This window comes from Falco peregrinus, chromosome 3, assembly GCF_023634155.1.
Source record: "Falco peregrinus isolate bFalPer1 chromosome 3, bFalPer1.pri, whole genome shotgun sequence".
NCBI classification, from domain to species: Eukaryota; Metazoa; Chordata; class Aves; order Falconiformes; family Falconidae; genus Falco; species Falco peregrinus.
This window is the reverse complement of record NC_073723.1, coordinates 110,255,532-110,271,402: the sequence shown is the minus strand read 5'-3', so window position 1 is coordinate 110,271,402 and position 15,871 is coordinate 110,255,532. Positions and strand designations below refer to the sequence as shown.

At 66.4% G+C, this 15,871-nt stretch overlaps 1 protein-coding gene across 1 annotated transcript; it reads right to left on the bottom strand.

Annotated features, from left to right (window-relative positions):
- Positions 1-516: 516 nt before the first annotated feature.
- On the bottom strand, positions 517-11,542 carry PHC2 (polyhomeotic homolog 2). Its single transcript, XM_055798952.1, is given in 19 exon segments — positions 517-1,346; positions 1,421-1,727; positions 1,821-1,892; positions 1,894-1,963; positions 2,041-2,155; positions 2,313-2,442; positions 2,561-2,769; positions 4,138-4,297; positions 4,962-5,102; positions 5,104-5,291; positions 5,966-6,179; positions 6,266-6,292; positions 6,294-6,371; positions 7,336-7,497; positions 7,592-7,669; positions 7,825-7,983; positions 8,076-8,129; positions 8,132-8,265; positions 11,367-11,542. Coding segments are annotated over 18 exon segments (2,409 nt in total). The 5' UTR covers positions 8,222-8,265; positions 11,367-11,542; the 3' UTR covers positions 517-1,191.
- Positions 11,543-15,871: the final 4,329 nt, after the last annotated feature.

The window sequence follows — 15,871 nt, the reverse complement described above, 5'->3', positions numbered from 1 at the left end:
GGTGGCAGGGCCACCTCCCCATGGCCACCACCCCTGGGGCCACCTCCCCACCAGCTCCAGGGATGTGTCACCCCCCCAGGCACCAGCTCCAGGACCACCTCCCCACAGACCCACCACCACGGTGCCACCATGGTGGGTGTCCCTTCCTGCCCCCCTCCCCATCTCATGAACTTCGGGGCCCCACAGCCCCGAGCGCTGGGATTTCAGGGTCACCCTGCAGGCGTGGAGGGTCCCACCTCCACCACCAGCTCCCTGCGAGGGAGCTGGCACAGGGGGACACAACACCTCAGCCCCCCCCCCCCACTTGGGGGTCAGCACAGGCACCCATAGGGTCATCCAGGCCAGGAGGGCACCGGGGGAGTGACACCAGCCCTGTCCCCGTCACCCACAGAGGATCCCACCACCCTCGGTGGTGCATGGGGACACCCCCAAGGTGCTGCCTCAGTTTACCTGGGAAGGAACTTGGCGGGGGGGGGGGGGGCGGGGAAGGAGAGGAAGAGTGGGGGGGCCCCAAGGTTTTAATCTTTTCCAGTGTTTATTAAAAACCAAAAAAAAAACCCCAACCCCCCAAAAAAAACAAAAACCCAGGAAAAAAAAGGGGTGTGTGGGGTCCGTGTGTTTTTTTCCTTTTTTTTTTTTTTTCCATTTCTTTTCTTAAAAAGACCATGGTGGCCGGGGGGGGAGTACGGGGGGGGGTCCTTACCTGCCTGGGGGGGCCCCCCACCGCCACCATCCTCTACTAAGGTGCCCCCAAAAGAGCCCAGCGTGGGGTGGGGTGGGGGTGATGCTTTGTCTCTGTGCCCAGGCACCCCGAGATGTGCCCCCCCCCACCCCCTGGGCCGTCACTCCCCCTGGGGCCGGTAACCCAAATCTCAGCTGGGGAGGGGGGCACACGTTAAGGCAATCGTCCTGCTTCGCCCTGCCGTTTTGGGGAGGGGGTGTGGGGGGGACACGGGGGAGACGTGGGGACCCCCCCTCCCTGCCGGAGAAGGGGGGGTGACCCCCCCATATGGGGGGACACTATAGCTACGGGCTATATACACACCCCGGGGACGGGGAGGGGCTGCCCCAGGGCTGGGTTGTGCTCACAAGTGGCTCCCCCCCTGCCGGCCCTGCCCAAGCCCCCTGCCCAGCCGTGGGGAGGGGTTTAGGGGGGGTCCCATGGGTGCCCCCCCACCCACCCAACCGGCTCTAGGAGTCCTTGAGCATGCTGATGCGGGCGTAGATCTTGAGGGCCGGCCCCAGTTTGATGTTCATGGTGCTCATGAGATGATCCTCCTTCAGCAGCAGCAGCGCCTGCCCGTCAATCTCCTGCGCCCGGAACTCCTCCGCGATCTCCTGGCAACCTGCGGGGAGGGGGCTACGCTCAGAAAAATCCCCCCCTCCAACTCCTCGCAGGGTATCCCTAAGGATTCCTCACCCGGCAGGGAGCGGATGAACTCGTAGACGTCCTCCACGTTCCACTTGCTGGGCTCGCTGGGGAGGAAGCGATGGCCGATGCTGGCCAGGTCGCGGACGTGGACGTCGGGCAGCTCCATCTCGCGCAGCTCCAGGTCTCGCTCGCCCTGCCGCCGGCGGGACGTAGAGGAACTGGCCGAGATGGGGGAGAGCGGTTCCTCGTAGCTCGAGTTATCCGAACAACGACTCGAATCCTCTTGGCTGTGGTTGAGCTGCAACGACGCCGTCACGGAAAGAGGCACCGAACCCGGCGGGAGAGAAACCGGCGGCTGCAGGACGGAGCAGCACCGGCCTCAGAGCCCACCCGCGTGTGCATGTCACCCAGAATGCAGGGACAAATCCTGCCCGGTCCCAGCCCTCACCTGCTTCTTGGTGTCTTTGCTGAGGGTGGGCAATGTCCCCTTGCAGGTGCGACGGCGGCCGTGGGGGGGGACCGCCGGGTTTTTGCAGCTTGCTGCGATCAGGGTGGAACAAACCCACCCGCTTCGTGCACCCCACGTTGTACCTGCGGGAGGGAGGGGGGTGAGAGAGGGGCCGGATCCTGGCAGGGGGGCTGCGGTGCTGTGTTTTTTTGGGGGTTACCTCTTGGCACAAGCCATGGAGCAGAAGCGCTTGGAGCGCTTGAATTTGTAAGCAAAGTCGACGCGGCCGCAGAGCTCACACTTCAGTTTGGGGGGGTTCCCCTCCTCTTTGGATTCTGGGGGACGCGGAGGGACGCCCAGAGAGAGAAACACAAACCAGCTCAGCCACGGGGGACCCCCAAAACATCACCTGGCTTAGCAGGGCTGGGGGAGGGGGCAGTTTTACTGCACCCCCCTAGGCGAGGCAAGCGTTTCGGGGGGGCCGAGCGCTACCTTGTAAATAAGGTTCCTCCATTTCGGAGTCGGTGGTGGTGGTGTTGTCCTGCTGCGGGAGTTTCTCAGCCAGCAGCTCCTGCGCATACTTCTTCTTCAGGTTCCCCACCAGCAATGAGGAGCGCCCCACCTGGGACGGGAAAACACTAGTGGGTGCCCCCCCCACCCCCCCAATCCCCCCTCCCCCCCCCCCACCCCGATATCCAGCTCTGTGAAGCCCAAAGGATGCGGATGGGGGGATACGTTACCGGGAACGGTTCAGCCCCTTCCTGGATGACGAAGCCCTCGATAACGTGGGTGAGGATCTGGGGTTTCACGATGGCCTGGGGCGGTTTGTTCTCACCATTGTGGGGGGCAGCGCCGGCGACGGTGGAGGCAGAGCTGCCGGTGCCCGAGGTCATGCCGGGAACGCTGGCCAGGGCCTGGGGCTGAGCATGAAGGCGGTCGGCGGGCGGCTCTGCGCGGGGGGGACACGGCTGGTTACGGGGGACGCGGTGACGCCGGCGGTGACGCTGGGGCCTCTATTACCATACAGCTGGGCTGCTTTGGGGAAGGGGGGGGGGGGGGCGGGAGGGGGAGCAGCTGCTGCCGCTCCCAGTGCGGTCCAGTGGCTCCCAGTAAGCCCCCATGAGCCCTCTGGTATCATGGAAAGCAGGGGGCTGGGGAACCCCCAGGCCCCCCCAAAAGATCCAGGGGGACCCCGGACAGCCCCCAAATACCCCGGCAGCCCCCGAGGAGCCCCCAGGGACGCCCAGTGAACCCCCAGTAAAGCCTCAGCACCTCTCAGTACGGCCCCAGTACACCCCAGCAGACCCCCATCTACCCCGGAAAGACCCCATACACGCCCCAGTAAGGCCCAGTACGCCCCAGTAAGGCCCTATCTACCACTGTAAGTCCTGCTAGACCCCAGTAAGGCCCCACCTCCCCCAGTAAGGTCCAGTAAGGCCTCAACTGCCCCCGCACGGTCCGCTAAGCGCCGGGGAGGCGCCGGCAGGCCTCGCTAGGCCCCGGTAGGCCCCGCCACCTTTGTCCGGCGGCGGAGCCCGCTCCTGCCCGCCCCTACCTGCGCCCGGGCCGCGGCTGCGGAGCCGGGACCGGGGGGGTGCGGGGGGGCGGATGCGGAAGTGAGGTCAGCGCCCGCCGCCCCGCCGGGCCGAGCCGGGCCGGGCCAGGCCGAGCTGAGCCGGGGCGGCCGCGGCGGGGCTGGGCCGCACTCACCGGCGGCGCTCAGCGGCTCGGCGGCCCCATGGCGCGGACAAAGGCGGCGCGGGCGGCGGCGGCAGCGGCGGAGCGGGGACAAAGGCGGCGGCGGCGGCGGCGGGGCCGGGCCGGGGCGGCGGCGGCGGCTGCGCGGGGAGGGCGGGGCCTGGCGCTGGGCACGCCCCCTTGCCGCGCCGCTATTGGCTGCCGCCGCGCGCGCGCGCCCACGCCGCCAGGGGGCGGGACCTCGGGGAAAGAGGTGGGGCCTCGCACAAGCCGCGGCCCCCGCCGTGCCCACGCGTGGGTGGGCGGCCCCCCCCCCCCCCCCCCGCCCCGCGGACACCCGTGTGCGGGGCCCGGCAGGCAGCGCGGACCCCCCCAGTGTCACCTGTGGGGCGGCGCCACGGGCACGCGTGGGCTTAGGGAACCGCCGCCCCGCACCCACCCGTGGCTCAGCGCTCCCCCGCCGCCCGTCACCAGAGGGGAGGGCAGCTCCCCCCACGAGTGGGTGCCGGGGGGTGGGGGAGGCGGGGCAGCTCCCCCCCACGAGTAGGTGCTCGGGGTGGAGGGGGCAACTTCACCCCGCGGGTGGGTGCCAGGAGTCGGGGAGGGGCGTGGGGCTTACCGTGAGTGGGGGGCCGCTCGCCCTCAGGGGTGTCAGGGCCTGGGGGGGCAGCGGGCGGCGAGAGGGCAGGGGGCTGCAGCGGGGCGGCGGGTGGGCTCTCGGCACTCCTCGGGGTGGGCGGCGGGTCCCTGCGGGCGCCCTCGGGGACCCCGAGTGGGGGCTGTGGGGCAGGGGCACACGCATGGGCGAGGGTCAGGGCACACACACGTGCGTGGTTGCAAACACACGTGGCTGAATCCAATGCACACGTGTGGGCGCAGTTCTGGTGTGAGTGTGCACACGTGTGCATGGAACAGAGACACACATGCACACACGCATGTGCACGTACCCAGCAAACCTGTGCACACATGTGTGCATGATCTGACACACATGGATCAAGCACGTGTGCACTGATCAGGGACATGCACCCCCCAGGTGCACACATGCATGCATACATCATGCAAACATGCCTGCATAAGTGCACAGACCATGCACATGCATATGTGTGGATCTGGCACGCATCTGCACACGCATGTGCACAGATAGGGCACACGCATGCACACACAGGCAGATACACAGATTGAGCACACGTGCATGGATCAGACACACATGCACACGTGCATGAATCTGGCCAACTCGCACTGGGCCAGACACGCATGCAGGCACGCGGCTCAAGCACACGTGCCAGGGTTGGACACCTGCACACCCCACCTCAGCCGCCCGTGTGCATGCAAACACACACGTGTGCACACACAGGTTGGGGCCCCAAGCCCCCCCATGCACGGCCCCCCCCCCTCCCAACCCGTGCTGGGGGGCTCAGGGGCACTGGGGGCGACGTCCCTCACCGTGGCACCGGTGGGCTGCAGCTGCAGGATGACGGCGGAGGCATGCTGGAACTTGCGGGGGGCAGCGTGACAACCGGGGTGACCGTTGGGGGGGCCACCTTCGCCCCCAGCTCCTTGGGGGACCCCCGCTTTGGGGGGGGGGCGCCGGGCCAGGGCTGGCGGGGGGCAGGGGTTGGAGTTGGGGGGCAGTAGGGGGTCCCGGGGGGGGCTGCCCGCGGGGTGCCAGCTGCTGCTGTTGCTGCTGCTGCTGCTGGATGACGAACTGCTGCTGCGGCTGCATTGGCTTCGTCGGCTGCTGCAGGAACTGGGGGGGCTGCAGCGGGGTGTAGGCTGCAGGGACAGCGACGGGGGACAGGGACCCCCCCTCGTCACTGGTACCTCAGCCCCAACAGACCCCACCCCCACGATCCTCCCCCAGGCTGCAAGGCTGCTCTTCACGCTAGCGTCTGTTCACTCTGGTGCCTACTGACAACCAGCTCTGCCAGCTCCCGCTGCTGCTGCAGGAGGCGGCTGGGCTCAGGTGGGGGTCACCATTCTGGAAGCCACCACAGCACCCCCAGGCTCCATCACCCCATGGGGCCCCCTAGCCCACACCCTCGCTGCTTCAGCCCCCCGCACCCCCTGCAGGGGCTCACCCCACAGGGCCCCAGGCCCCTATGGGTGCTGTGACCCTCCCAGGCAGGGCCCCTGGGGGAACGTGTGGACCCACAAGATCCCAAATACAGGCAGGGTGCCAACGTACAGCAACCACCAGCAATGGCCATCATGAGGTTTCAGAGTGAACACGCCGCAGGCTGCTCAGCTGCACCCACTGTGCTCACCCCGCCCCTTCTGAGCCCCCGAGGCGGGGGCGACGTGCCCCTGAGGTGGGTAGACGGGGCTGCCAGTCCCATGTAGGGGCAAGAAAACCATTATTAGGTTTCAGAGTGAACACTCTACTCTGTAACTCCCCCAGCACCCACGGGTGCCCCCCACCCCGCCCCCCGCCAAGGCGCAGCACTTACCTGGGGTGACAAGCGGGTGGGCAGTGGTGGGGGCAGCGGCGCGGGCCAGAGGGTGGGTGCGGGCGTCAGGCCCCTCGGCTTTTTTGAGGTGCTCGGCTGGGGGGTCGGGCGGGGGACCCCGAGGGGGGCCAGCCCGGGGTGGGGCACCCCCGGGGGGCTTCATGGCCAGGGCGGGGAGGTGGGGGCCGGTGGGGCGCAGGGCCAGGCTGTGCACCTGGAATGGCAGCGGGTCAGTGGGGTCCCGGAGGGGGGCGGATTTTGGGGGGCTGGCGGGGTGGGGGGGGCGCGGGGGGCGCTCACCTGTGGGGCAGCAGGCGGCGGGGCGGGGTGGCGGTGCCGGTGGCGGTGCTGGCGCAGGGCTCTCAGGCCGGACGGCGCTTACGGGGCCCGTGGGCGTGAAGATGAGCTGGGGGGCACGGACAGTGGGTGTGTGGCCCCCCTGATACAGGGGGGTGGCACCCTACATGTCCCCCCGCTCTGTGTCCCTGTAGGTTGGCACCCATGGGGTGTGGGGCTGCGGGTGGGGTGACACGTGTGTCTCCAGGGACTGCTGGTGCCGGGAGGCGTGCGTGCAAGGGACAGGCACCCTATAGGATCTAGGTGTCCCCAGGGGGAGACACACCCCCACCCCCATAGGGTCCTGACACCCCCCCAAGCGGGTCTGTGGGTGCCAAGTGGGGCAGGGGGGGATCCTACAGGGTCCAGGCACCCCTATGGGGTGTGGACACCCCGCAGTGTGGCAAGGGGGGCTCCCCTGTGGGTCCTCAGACCCCACAGGAGGGTGGGGGGCACCCTGTGGGATTTGGGCACCCCCCAACAGCTGAGTGAGCCTGTGGCCTCAGGGCACCCCACACTGCTCCGATGGGTGCCCTATGGGGTCCATGCAGCCTGAGCACAGCGGGGGGCCCCTATGGGGTCTTGGCAACCCCCAGTGGGGCGAAGGGCAGCCTATGGGGTCTGGGTACCCGACTGTGGGGTGACAGGCACCCTATAGGTCTGGACACCCCACAGGGGGATGACGGGCACCCTATAGGTCTGGACACCCCACACCACAGTAACGGGCACCCTACAGAGTCAGGAACCCTGTAGGGTCGCAGCCACCCTGCAGCAGGACCACAAGGACCCTATAGGTCCCAGGTACCCCACAGCAGGATGACAGGCACCCTATAGGTCCCAGGCACCCCACAGCGGCATGATGGGCACCCCATGGCTCCTGGGCACCCCACAGTGGAACGATAGGTACCCAAGACCAGGGACCCTATAGCATCCTGGCCACCCTGCAATGGGACCATGGACACCCTACGAGTCCTGGCCACCCCACAGCAGGACAAAGCCCCCCATCCCCCCCATGGCACCCCGGGGGCCCTCACCATCTGTGCCCGCAGGTACATCTGGGCCTGGCTGGCGGTGAGGGCGGGCGAGGCGGCATTGCCCAGCAGCACGGCCTGCTGTGCGATGCCCGAGGCACCGGGGGCCACGCTCTGCGCCCGGTTCAGGAGCTGTGCGGCTGCCGGCGACGTCGCCAGGTTGATCTGCAAACAGGGTGGTGGGAGAAGGCTGGGGTGCCGTGCTGGATCAGTGAGTGGGTGACAGCGGGATGGGTGCCGGAGGGAACAGGGGACTCACCGTGGGTTGCTGCGCCGGTGCTGGCTGGGCACCGTTAGCGCCCGAAGAGCCGCTCTGCCGGTTTGCCGCCAGGCTGGCCTGGGGAGAAGAGCCAAATGTCACCGTTGTGCCACACTGCAGCACCCACGGGTGCCCCTGGGTTGGGTGTGCTGTGCCACAGCACCCGTGGGTGCCCCTGGGGTGGTGTGCCACACCGCAGCACCCATGGGTGCCCCGGGGGTGGTGTGCCGTACCTGCTGGACGGCGGCCAGGCTCTGGAGCTGGGCACTGGTGAGATGCTGCTGCTGGAGCGCTGCCGTCTGCAGCATGAGGTGCTGCTGCTGTGCCGCGTACATCTGCTGCAGGTACTGCGCCGCCGTGTTGGGCTGCCGGTGCAGCGCTTGCTGGATCACCTTTTTGGGGGTTACAAACATGTTCCTGGGCTGTCCCCAACCCCAAAACGCTGCCCTTCCTCCCCAGTCTCCAGCCCCCCAAAACACCGTACCTGGACAGTCTGGCGGTCGGGGATGCCGCTGTAGACGGAGATTTGGGGAGCGGGGGTGGGCGGGCGGTGCCGGTGCTGCTGGGCGTCGTGGCGGTGCCGCCGGTGCTGCTGGCAGGCGGAGGTGCTGGGAGCTGCTCGTTCTCCATGGCGGTTTGCCGGGGGGCTGCGAGGTGGCGGGGTCAGGCTAGAGCTGGGGCAGGGTGACAAAGAGTGAGGGAGCATCCTACGGCACCCTAAGTTGGCACCCGGCGTCTGCTCTGAGCCTCGGCACAGGGTCGCGGCCAGCGTGCTGGCATTCCCGTGCCGATGGGCGTGTGGGGCTGCTGCGTCCCCCCCGGGTGTTTGGGATGGGGATAAGACCCCCCCAAACCCCTCTCTTTGAGGACTCCCAGGGTGAAGCATCGCCCACCTCGGGATGCACCCATGGGTGTCAGCCAGGGGCAGAGGGGGCTGGCACCCGCGTGGGCGCCCAGCCTGGTACCTCCAGCGCGGCTAAAACCCCCGGGGTTGTGGCTAAAACCCCCGGGGTTGTGCCGTCCTGGTCCTGCCGCACTTCAAAGGCCCCAGGGGAGTTGCGGCCCCCTGCCTGCTGCTTCCTGCCTGCCAGACCCCGGCTGCGGGGGGGCCACGGCTGCGACTCCCCCGCCTCGCTGGAGCGGGAGGAGGAGGATGGCGGGATGGAGGAGGAAGGCAGGAGGCCCCCTGGTCCATCCTCCCCCACCAAAGGGGTGGTGAGGGGGGCTGGGGCCACATCCTGCCCTGAGTGCTGAGGGGGAGGCGGGAGGAGTCCTGGCAGAGGGGGAGAAGGAAGGGCGGGCAGGGTGGACAGGGGCAGGGAAGGGATGGTGGGAGGGAGGGACGGACAGAGGGATGGGGAGAGGGGCACTGGGAGGCAGGGACACAGGGACAGCCAGAGGGACAGACAGGAGGAGAGGGATGAAGGGACAGATGGACGGAAACGAGGGAAGGGACAAAGGACAGGGGGATGGACGGGAGGAGGATGGGACAGAAGGAAGTAGAGAGACCAAGGGAGGGAGGGATGGAAGTAGGAAAGGACAGACGGAAGTGGGAATGGGACGAAGGGAAGGACGGAAGGAGGGCCAGAAAGACAGGAAGAGGAAAGAGACTGAGAGAAGGACGGATGGAAAGGGACGGAAGGACGGACAGGCAAGGATGGAGGGAAGGGTGGACAGAGAGAGGAAAGGGATGGAAGTGGCGGGGGAAGGATGGACAGACAGAAGTAAGGACAGACAGAAGGATGGAGGGAAGAAGGAAAGGGACCAAGGACAGGAGGGAAGATGGAAGGGAGGAAAGGGAAGGACGAAGGGATAGAGGGAAAGACAGACAGACAGAAGGGAGGATGGATGGACAGATGAAAGGAAGGCTGGATGAACGCAGGCAAGGGATGCAGGCATGGAAGGAAGGATGGACAAAGGAGAGGGATGAAGGGATGCTGGAAGGAAGGACAGATGGGAGGAAGATGAGGAACGACTCGATGGTACGAGAGGGATGGATGGAAGGACAGGAGGACATGACAGACGGATGGGTGCTGCGGAGGCTGCAGGGGGTTTGCGGGCAGCACCACCACCGTGGTGGCCATGAGGCTCCGTGGTCACCAGCAGCCACCCACGGCCACCGCGCTCTGGTGGCTCTGTGCATACCAAAGGACCTCTGGTCACCTGCCCATGACGTCTGCCCCAGCTGAGCCCCTGCACTGCCAGGCAATGGGTGCCACCATGATGGGTGCCACCACCACGCGTGCCACCGTGGCAGGACCAGGGACAGCAGTGTGGGGTGCTGCAGACCATGGACAGCAGCCACGGTGGGTGGCCTTGGTGGCCACGGCAGGTGGCCTTGGTGGCCACACCACAGCATGGCCCCACCAAACCATACCAGCCACCTCCAGCCCCGGCATGGCACCCAAGGAACATGACAGAGGTGACGTCCCTGGCCCCAGTGGCCCATGGGGCTGTGTCCCCTGAGGGTGTTGCTGCCCCGAAGCGTGAGGTGGGACGTGCATGTGCCCCCACCACTGCTTCATGTGACATCCCTGCACGTGGCCCAGAATGACAATTCCCAGTGCTGGGTCTGCCCAATGGCATGTGTCCATCACAAGCCAGAGAAATTTTGGGAAGTACCTTCCCCTGCTGGACACCCCCAACCGCCTGAAGACCCTGGTGGCATCAGGGTGACATGGGGCCACCACAGGGACCACTCTGGGTCCATCCTGAGCCAATCCCCTCAAGTGGAGCATGGCCCGGGCAGCCCCCGGTAGCACCCACCACTCACCTGATGTGGGGCTGAGCCCCCTGCCCTCACCCACACCAAACCCCCGTGGACGCCGGGGTGACACAGGGGGGCACCTCACTTTTGAGCCAGAGGAAACCCACCCCCAACCCCTGCAACCTCCCCAAAACCACTAACCCCACCCAAATTAATAAAAAAAGGGGGAAGAATCCCGGCACCGCCAGGCAATGGCAGGACCCACCATGGGTGGGGGGGGCACGTGCGGGTCCCACTGCTCCCGGGGAGCAGCTGCAGAGCTGGAGTCCCCTGAGCTGAGCCCAAACTAGGTGGGGAGAATCACAGGGGGGGTGGGATGTGATGGGGGGTGGGCTAGGATGTGGGGCAAATAAAATCAGAGGGGGGGCAGAGAGACTAGTAGCAGCAGGGTATGGTACTGGGGTGGGGATAAAAAGGGGGTGCAAAATAAGGCAGGGGTGGGAGATGATGGTGAGGGGTGGGATGTGGTTGTTGGATGGTGGAAAACCGCTGGTGGGGAGGTGGGATAGCACGGGGGGGGGGGGGGCAGGTATGACAGTAAGTGGCCAAATAGGATGGGAAGGGGGGTGGGAGATGATAATAAGGGGGGTAAAATGAGAAAGTGGGGGCACAAGGTGGGGTGGGGGGTGGGAGATCGTGGCTGGGGGGGTAGAAGGGGGGATGGTCGCAGGGGTGAAGCAGGATAGCGGCGAGTGGGGAGGGGTAACAGGGGGTGTGGAATTGGAGGAAGGGGCGCAGGGTGGCGGGGGGGGAGGTGGCACACACGGGTGGGGGTGGGGGGTACAGCGGGGGGGCGGCAGGCAGGGGGCACACGGCCACCGGCGGGGTCTGGGCCGGCCCGGTGGCGGCGGGCAGGCGGGTGGGGAAACTGAGGCACGGCGGGCGGCGGGGCGCATGCGCGGGCGCGGCCCCCCCCTCGCCCCCCCGCGCCCCCCCCCCCCCCCCCCCGGGCCCCGGCCCGGCCCAGACAAAGCCGCCGGGGCCCGGTAGCGGCGGGCAGCGCGGTACCTGCGGCCGGGGCGGAGCGGCTCCCGCCGGCCACGGCCATGGCCCTGGCGCCTCCGGGGGCGGGCGGGGGGGTCCCGGGGCCGCTGCCGCTGCCGGTGCCGGTGCCGGCGGGGCCGGGCCCGCGGCCGCTCCCTCCTCCCTCAGGCGGCGGCGCGGCGGCCCGATGCCATAACTCATTTGCATTCCTCCGCGCGTCACGTGGCGCGGCTGTCCAATCAGCGCCCCGCCCGCCCCGCCGGACACGCCCACCTAGCCCCGCGCCCGCCGCGACGGCGGCCGCCGCTCGCGCTCCCCATGGCAACGTGGGGAGGGGTGGGGTGGGGAGGGGGGGGTCGCCATAGCAACGGGAGGGGAGGGGGGTCGTCGTAGCAACGGGGAGGGGGAGCCCGCCCCGCGCTGCGGATGCGCCTCGGGAGGAGGGGGGTGGCCGGGACCGGCGGGACCCTGCGGCGTGGGCGGGGCGGCACCGGTCCCGGGGCTGCCCGGGGTCACCCGGGGCCGGTCCCGGTGGGATGCTGCGGTACGGGGGTGGCGGGACCGGCCCCCATGTCCCCGCCTCCAGGGGTCACCCGGGGTCACCCGGGGTCACCCGGGGCCGGGGCCGGTACCGGTGGGATGCTGCACACAAGGGATGGTGGCACCGGTCCCCATGGCCCCGCTGCCAGGGGACACTCGGGGTCATCCAGGACCGGTACCGGTATGATGCTGCAGTACAGGGGTGGTGGCACCGGTCCTCGTGTCCCTGCTGCCAGGGGTCACCCAGGGTCACCCGGGGCCGGTACCAGTGGGATGCTGTGGTACAGGGGTGTTGGCACCGGTCCCCATGTCCCCCCTGCCTGGGGACACCTGGAGTCACCCGGGACCGGGACCGGTGGGATGCTGCAGTACGATGGTGGTGGCACCGGGCCCCATGTCCCCACTGCCAGGGGTCACCTGGGGCTGATATCGGTGGGATGCTGCGGTACAGGGGTGGTGGCACCAGTCCCCGTGTCCCCACTGCCAGGGGTCACCCGGGGGTACTCCCAGAGGTGTCCGGCACTGGTACTGGTGGGATGCTGCACCAGAGGGATGGTGGCCCCGGTGCTGCCTGTGGTCCCTGGGGGAGCTGCTGGGGGGGCAGGGGCCGGGCAGGCGCGGGAGGCCATCACACCGGCGGGGGTCCTGCCCCTGTCCCCATGTCCCAAGCAGCCCCGAGGCCCACCCAGAACCACATGGACAGAGCTGCTGGTGGGGACGGGGTTTGCAGAAAGGAGTCTGGGTGCTGAATTTGGGCCATTAGTCACACCTCATTAGCTGCTGCCTAATTAACATCTCTTCATTTGGGGTGCCCCGGAGAAACCCGAAGGCCCCAGGCCAGCAGTTACCCCCCCATTTCTCTGCGGCTGGATGGAGCTGGGTGCTGGGTTCATCCCTGTCTTTCCGAGGCTGTGGCGGGAGCTGGACTTTGGACCCGTTCGGAGATCAATGCTGTGCAGGTGCACAGCGCCCGGCTGGAGATGCTGGCCACGCCTCGAGCCTGGCTGCACCGCCCCGCTGTGGAAAATAAAAATATCTGCTCTGTAAGGGCCAGGGGCTTTGCAACAGGGTCTGGGGGTTTGCAAAAGGGGACTCCTGCATTTGCAACGGGTCGTGGGGCTTTGCAACGAGACGTAGGGGTTTGCAACGGGACATAGGGGTTTGCAATGGGTCGTGGGGCTTTGCAACGGAACGTAGGGGTTTGAAACGGGCCGTGGGGCTTTGCAACAGGCCGTGGGGCTTTGCAACGGGCCGTGGGGCTTTGCAACGGGCCGTGGGGCTTTGCAACGGGCCATAGGGCTTTGCAATGGGACGTAGGGGTTTGCAACAGGCTGTGGGGCTTTGCAACAGGACATAGGGGTTTGCAACGGGACATAGGGGTTTGCAACAGGACGTAGGGGTTTGCAGCGGGCCGTAGGGGTTTGCAGCGGGCCGTAGGGGTTTGCAACGGGATGTAGGGGTTTGCAATGGGATGTAGGGGTTTGCAACGGGCCATAGGGCTTTGCAATGGGGATGTAGGGGTTTGCAACGGGCTCTGGGCTTGCAACGAGATGTAGGGCTTTGCAACAGGCAGTGGGGCTTGCAACAAGCCATGGGGCTTTGCAACAGACTGTAGGACTTTGCAATGGGACATAGGGGTTTGCAACGGGACGTAGGGGTTTGCAACAGGATGTAGGGCTTTGCAAGGGGACGTAGGGCTTTGCAACGGACCATAGGGGTTTGCAGAAAGGGAGTCCTGGGTTTGCAAAGGGTGTTTGTGGGTTTGCAAAGGGGACTTGGGGGTTTCCATGTGGCGCTTGGGGGTTTGCAAAGGGGGCCAGTGGGTTTGCAAAGGGGCACCCATGGATTTGTGAAGGGGAACCCGTGGATTCGCAGGGGGCATCCGTGGGTTTGTGCGGGGGCCGTGGACTTGCAGGGGACACCCGTGGGCTGGCAAAGGGGCGCCCGTGGGGTTGCAGGGGGACCCGTGGGGCTGCATCTGGGGGGAGCATCCCCAAGCGGGGCCGAGCACCCCAGCCCTTCCCGCCCCTAGGGAGCAGCAACGGGAGCCCGGGGGGGGGGAGGGGGGGGGCAGGGGCCAGGCCACCAACACCCCGCCCCCACCCTCGGGGGCCCATCCTGCCCCCTCCCCCTCCCCTTGGCTTTGTGAGGGCAGGTGCTGCCCTCTCCTGCCTGCACTGAGGGATGGCAGGGTTCCGGGGGGGGACACACTGGGGGGCTGTGGGGGGAACTGGGGGGTACTGGGGGCTGTGAGAGCTATGGGGGGAGGAACTGGGGGAGTACAGGGAGGGCTATGGGGGATACTGAGGGGAACTGGTGGGGGTACCGGCAGGGCTATGAGGGGGTACTGGGGGGGGCTGCGGGGGGACCCCAGGGAAGCTTACTGGGGAGGGGGGGGGAGGGGGGGGTACGGGGGGGGCTGTGGGGGAACGTGCCACGGGCTGGGGGCGGCTGGCCCCCCTCTTTGGGCTTCCTGGCTGCTGCCACGAGGGGGCAATGCCTCCCCTCCCACGCTGAGCTTGGAAAAGGCCTGGATGAGGCGGGATTTATCCCTTTTTTCCCCTTCCCTTCCCCCCCTTTTTTCCCTTTCTCCCCTTTTTTTCCTTCTTTTTTTACCCCCCACCCTCTTTTGTCCCCTCCTTTTTTTTTCCCCAGGACCGCCCAGGATTCAGGATGCTCAGGGCCCACCGAGCATCCCAGCCCCCACCAAAACCACTCAGACCAGTGTGTGGCCAAAATCCTGCCCTTTTCAACCCAAAAAAAGCCACACCAGGTGATGACATCACCAACTGTGGCATCGGGCAGGTGGTCCCCTTCAGGTACCACCCTGGGGGGAAAGACGATGCCCATCAAACAGGTGATGCCCCACCAGCATCCTTTACCCTGGAGATGCGGCTTCATTTTGGGGTACCCCACCCCAGCCCCCACCCCCAGCTCCATGTGTCTGCATTGAACACCCCCCCAAAAAATCCACGCCATGCCGAGATCCAGGAGTCCCGATGCTCCTCGTGCATCCTGCCGGCACCGCGCCACGATGATGCTGGTGGGATGCAATTCCTGATCGCTCCAGGGAACCGGGCAGGAAAAGCTTTTAAGCAAAAATTCGTATTGTTTCTACCCAGCAGGGTGACCATTCAACCTCCAAACACGCTCAGGGTTGGGTTTCCAGCCGGAAATTTCCCTCCGAAAGTACAAAAAGCCACATTTGGCCCCAAAAAATAAGGAGGGGGGGGCGGGGGAGAGAAAAATTTCCTCCACCTCCCTACGTATTTCAGCTCTGCAAATATTTATGCGGTTCAAAAAGGTCCCAAGGGAACAAAGCACGGACACGGTGCGTCCCCCCCCCCAAACAATGAAGCCGGATATTTTCTGATGTGAGCGGAGCCGAGGCCGGAGCTGGTTCATATCCGCCTACCTGCGGCCTCCAGCTGCTTTAAATCCCTCCAAAAAAAGGCAAAATTTTATTTTTTGGGGGAATAAAAAATAAAATTTTTGGGACCAAATAAAGGCTTCGTATGAGTGTCAGGCTCCTACCTCCCTGCCAGTACCCTTATCGTGGTGGGGGGCGGGGATGGGGGGTGGGGGCTACACTGCCATGGTCCCCAGGTTGCTGATGCACGGTGTCACTGCATCCCTTTCTTAACGAAAGCAGGTGGTTTAATGAGGCTGGGAGCTCTTTAGCCCCCCCAGAATGCTGAGGGACCCCCATCCATCCCTGCCTCCCTTGCATGAGCATCCTGGCATGTGAAGGTCACCGTGGTGACCCAAAGCATCACCCCTCCACCCCCAGAGACACCCCCCCCCAGCTTCCAGCATCCCCCCATTCTGGGGCAGGAAAGCCACGAAAAGGAATGACTGAGGTTACATAAATATTTTGAGTCAGCTTTGGGGGTTTATTTCATTTATTTGCGGTGGATTCGGGTATTTTTCCAAAGGAAATTGCAGGTTGACGTGGTTCCCCCCCTGCTGCCACCGCCGCCCTCCCTGGC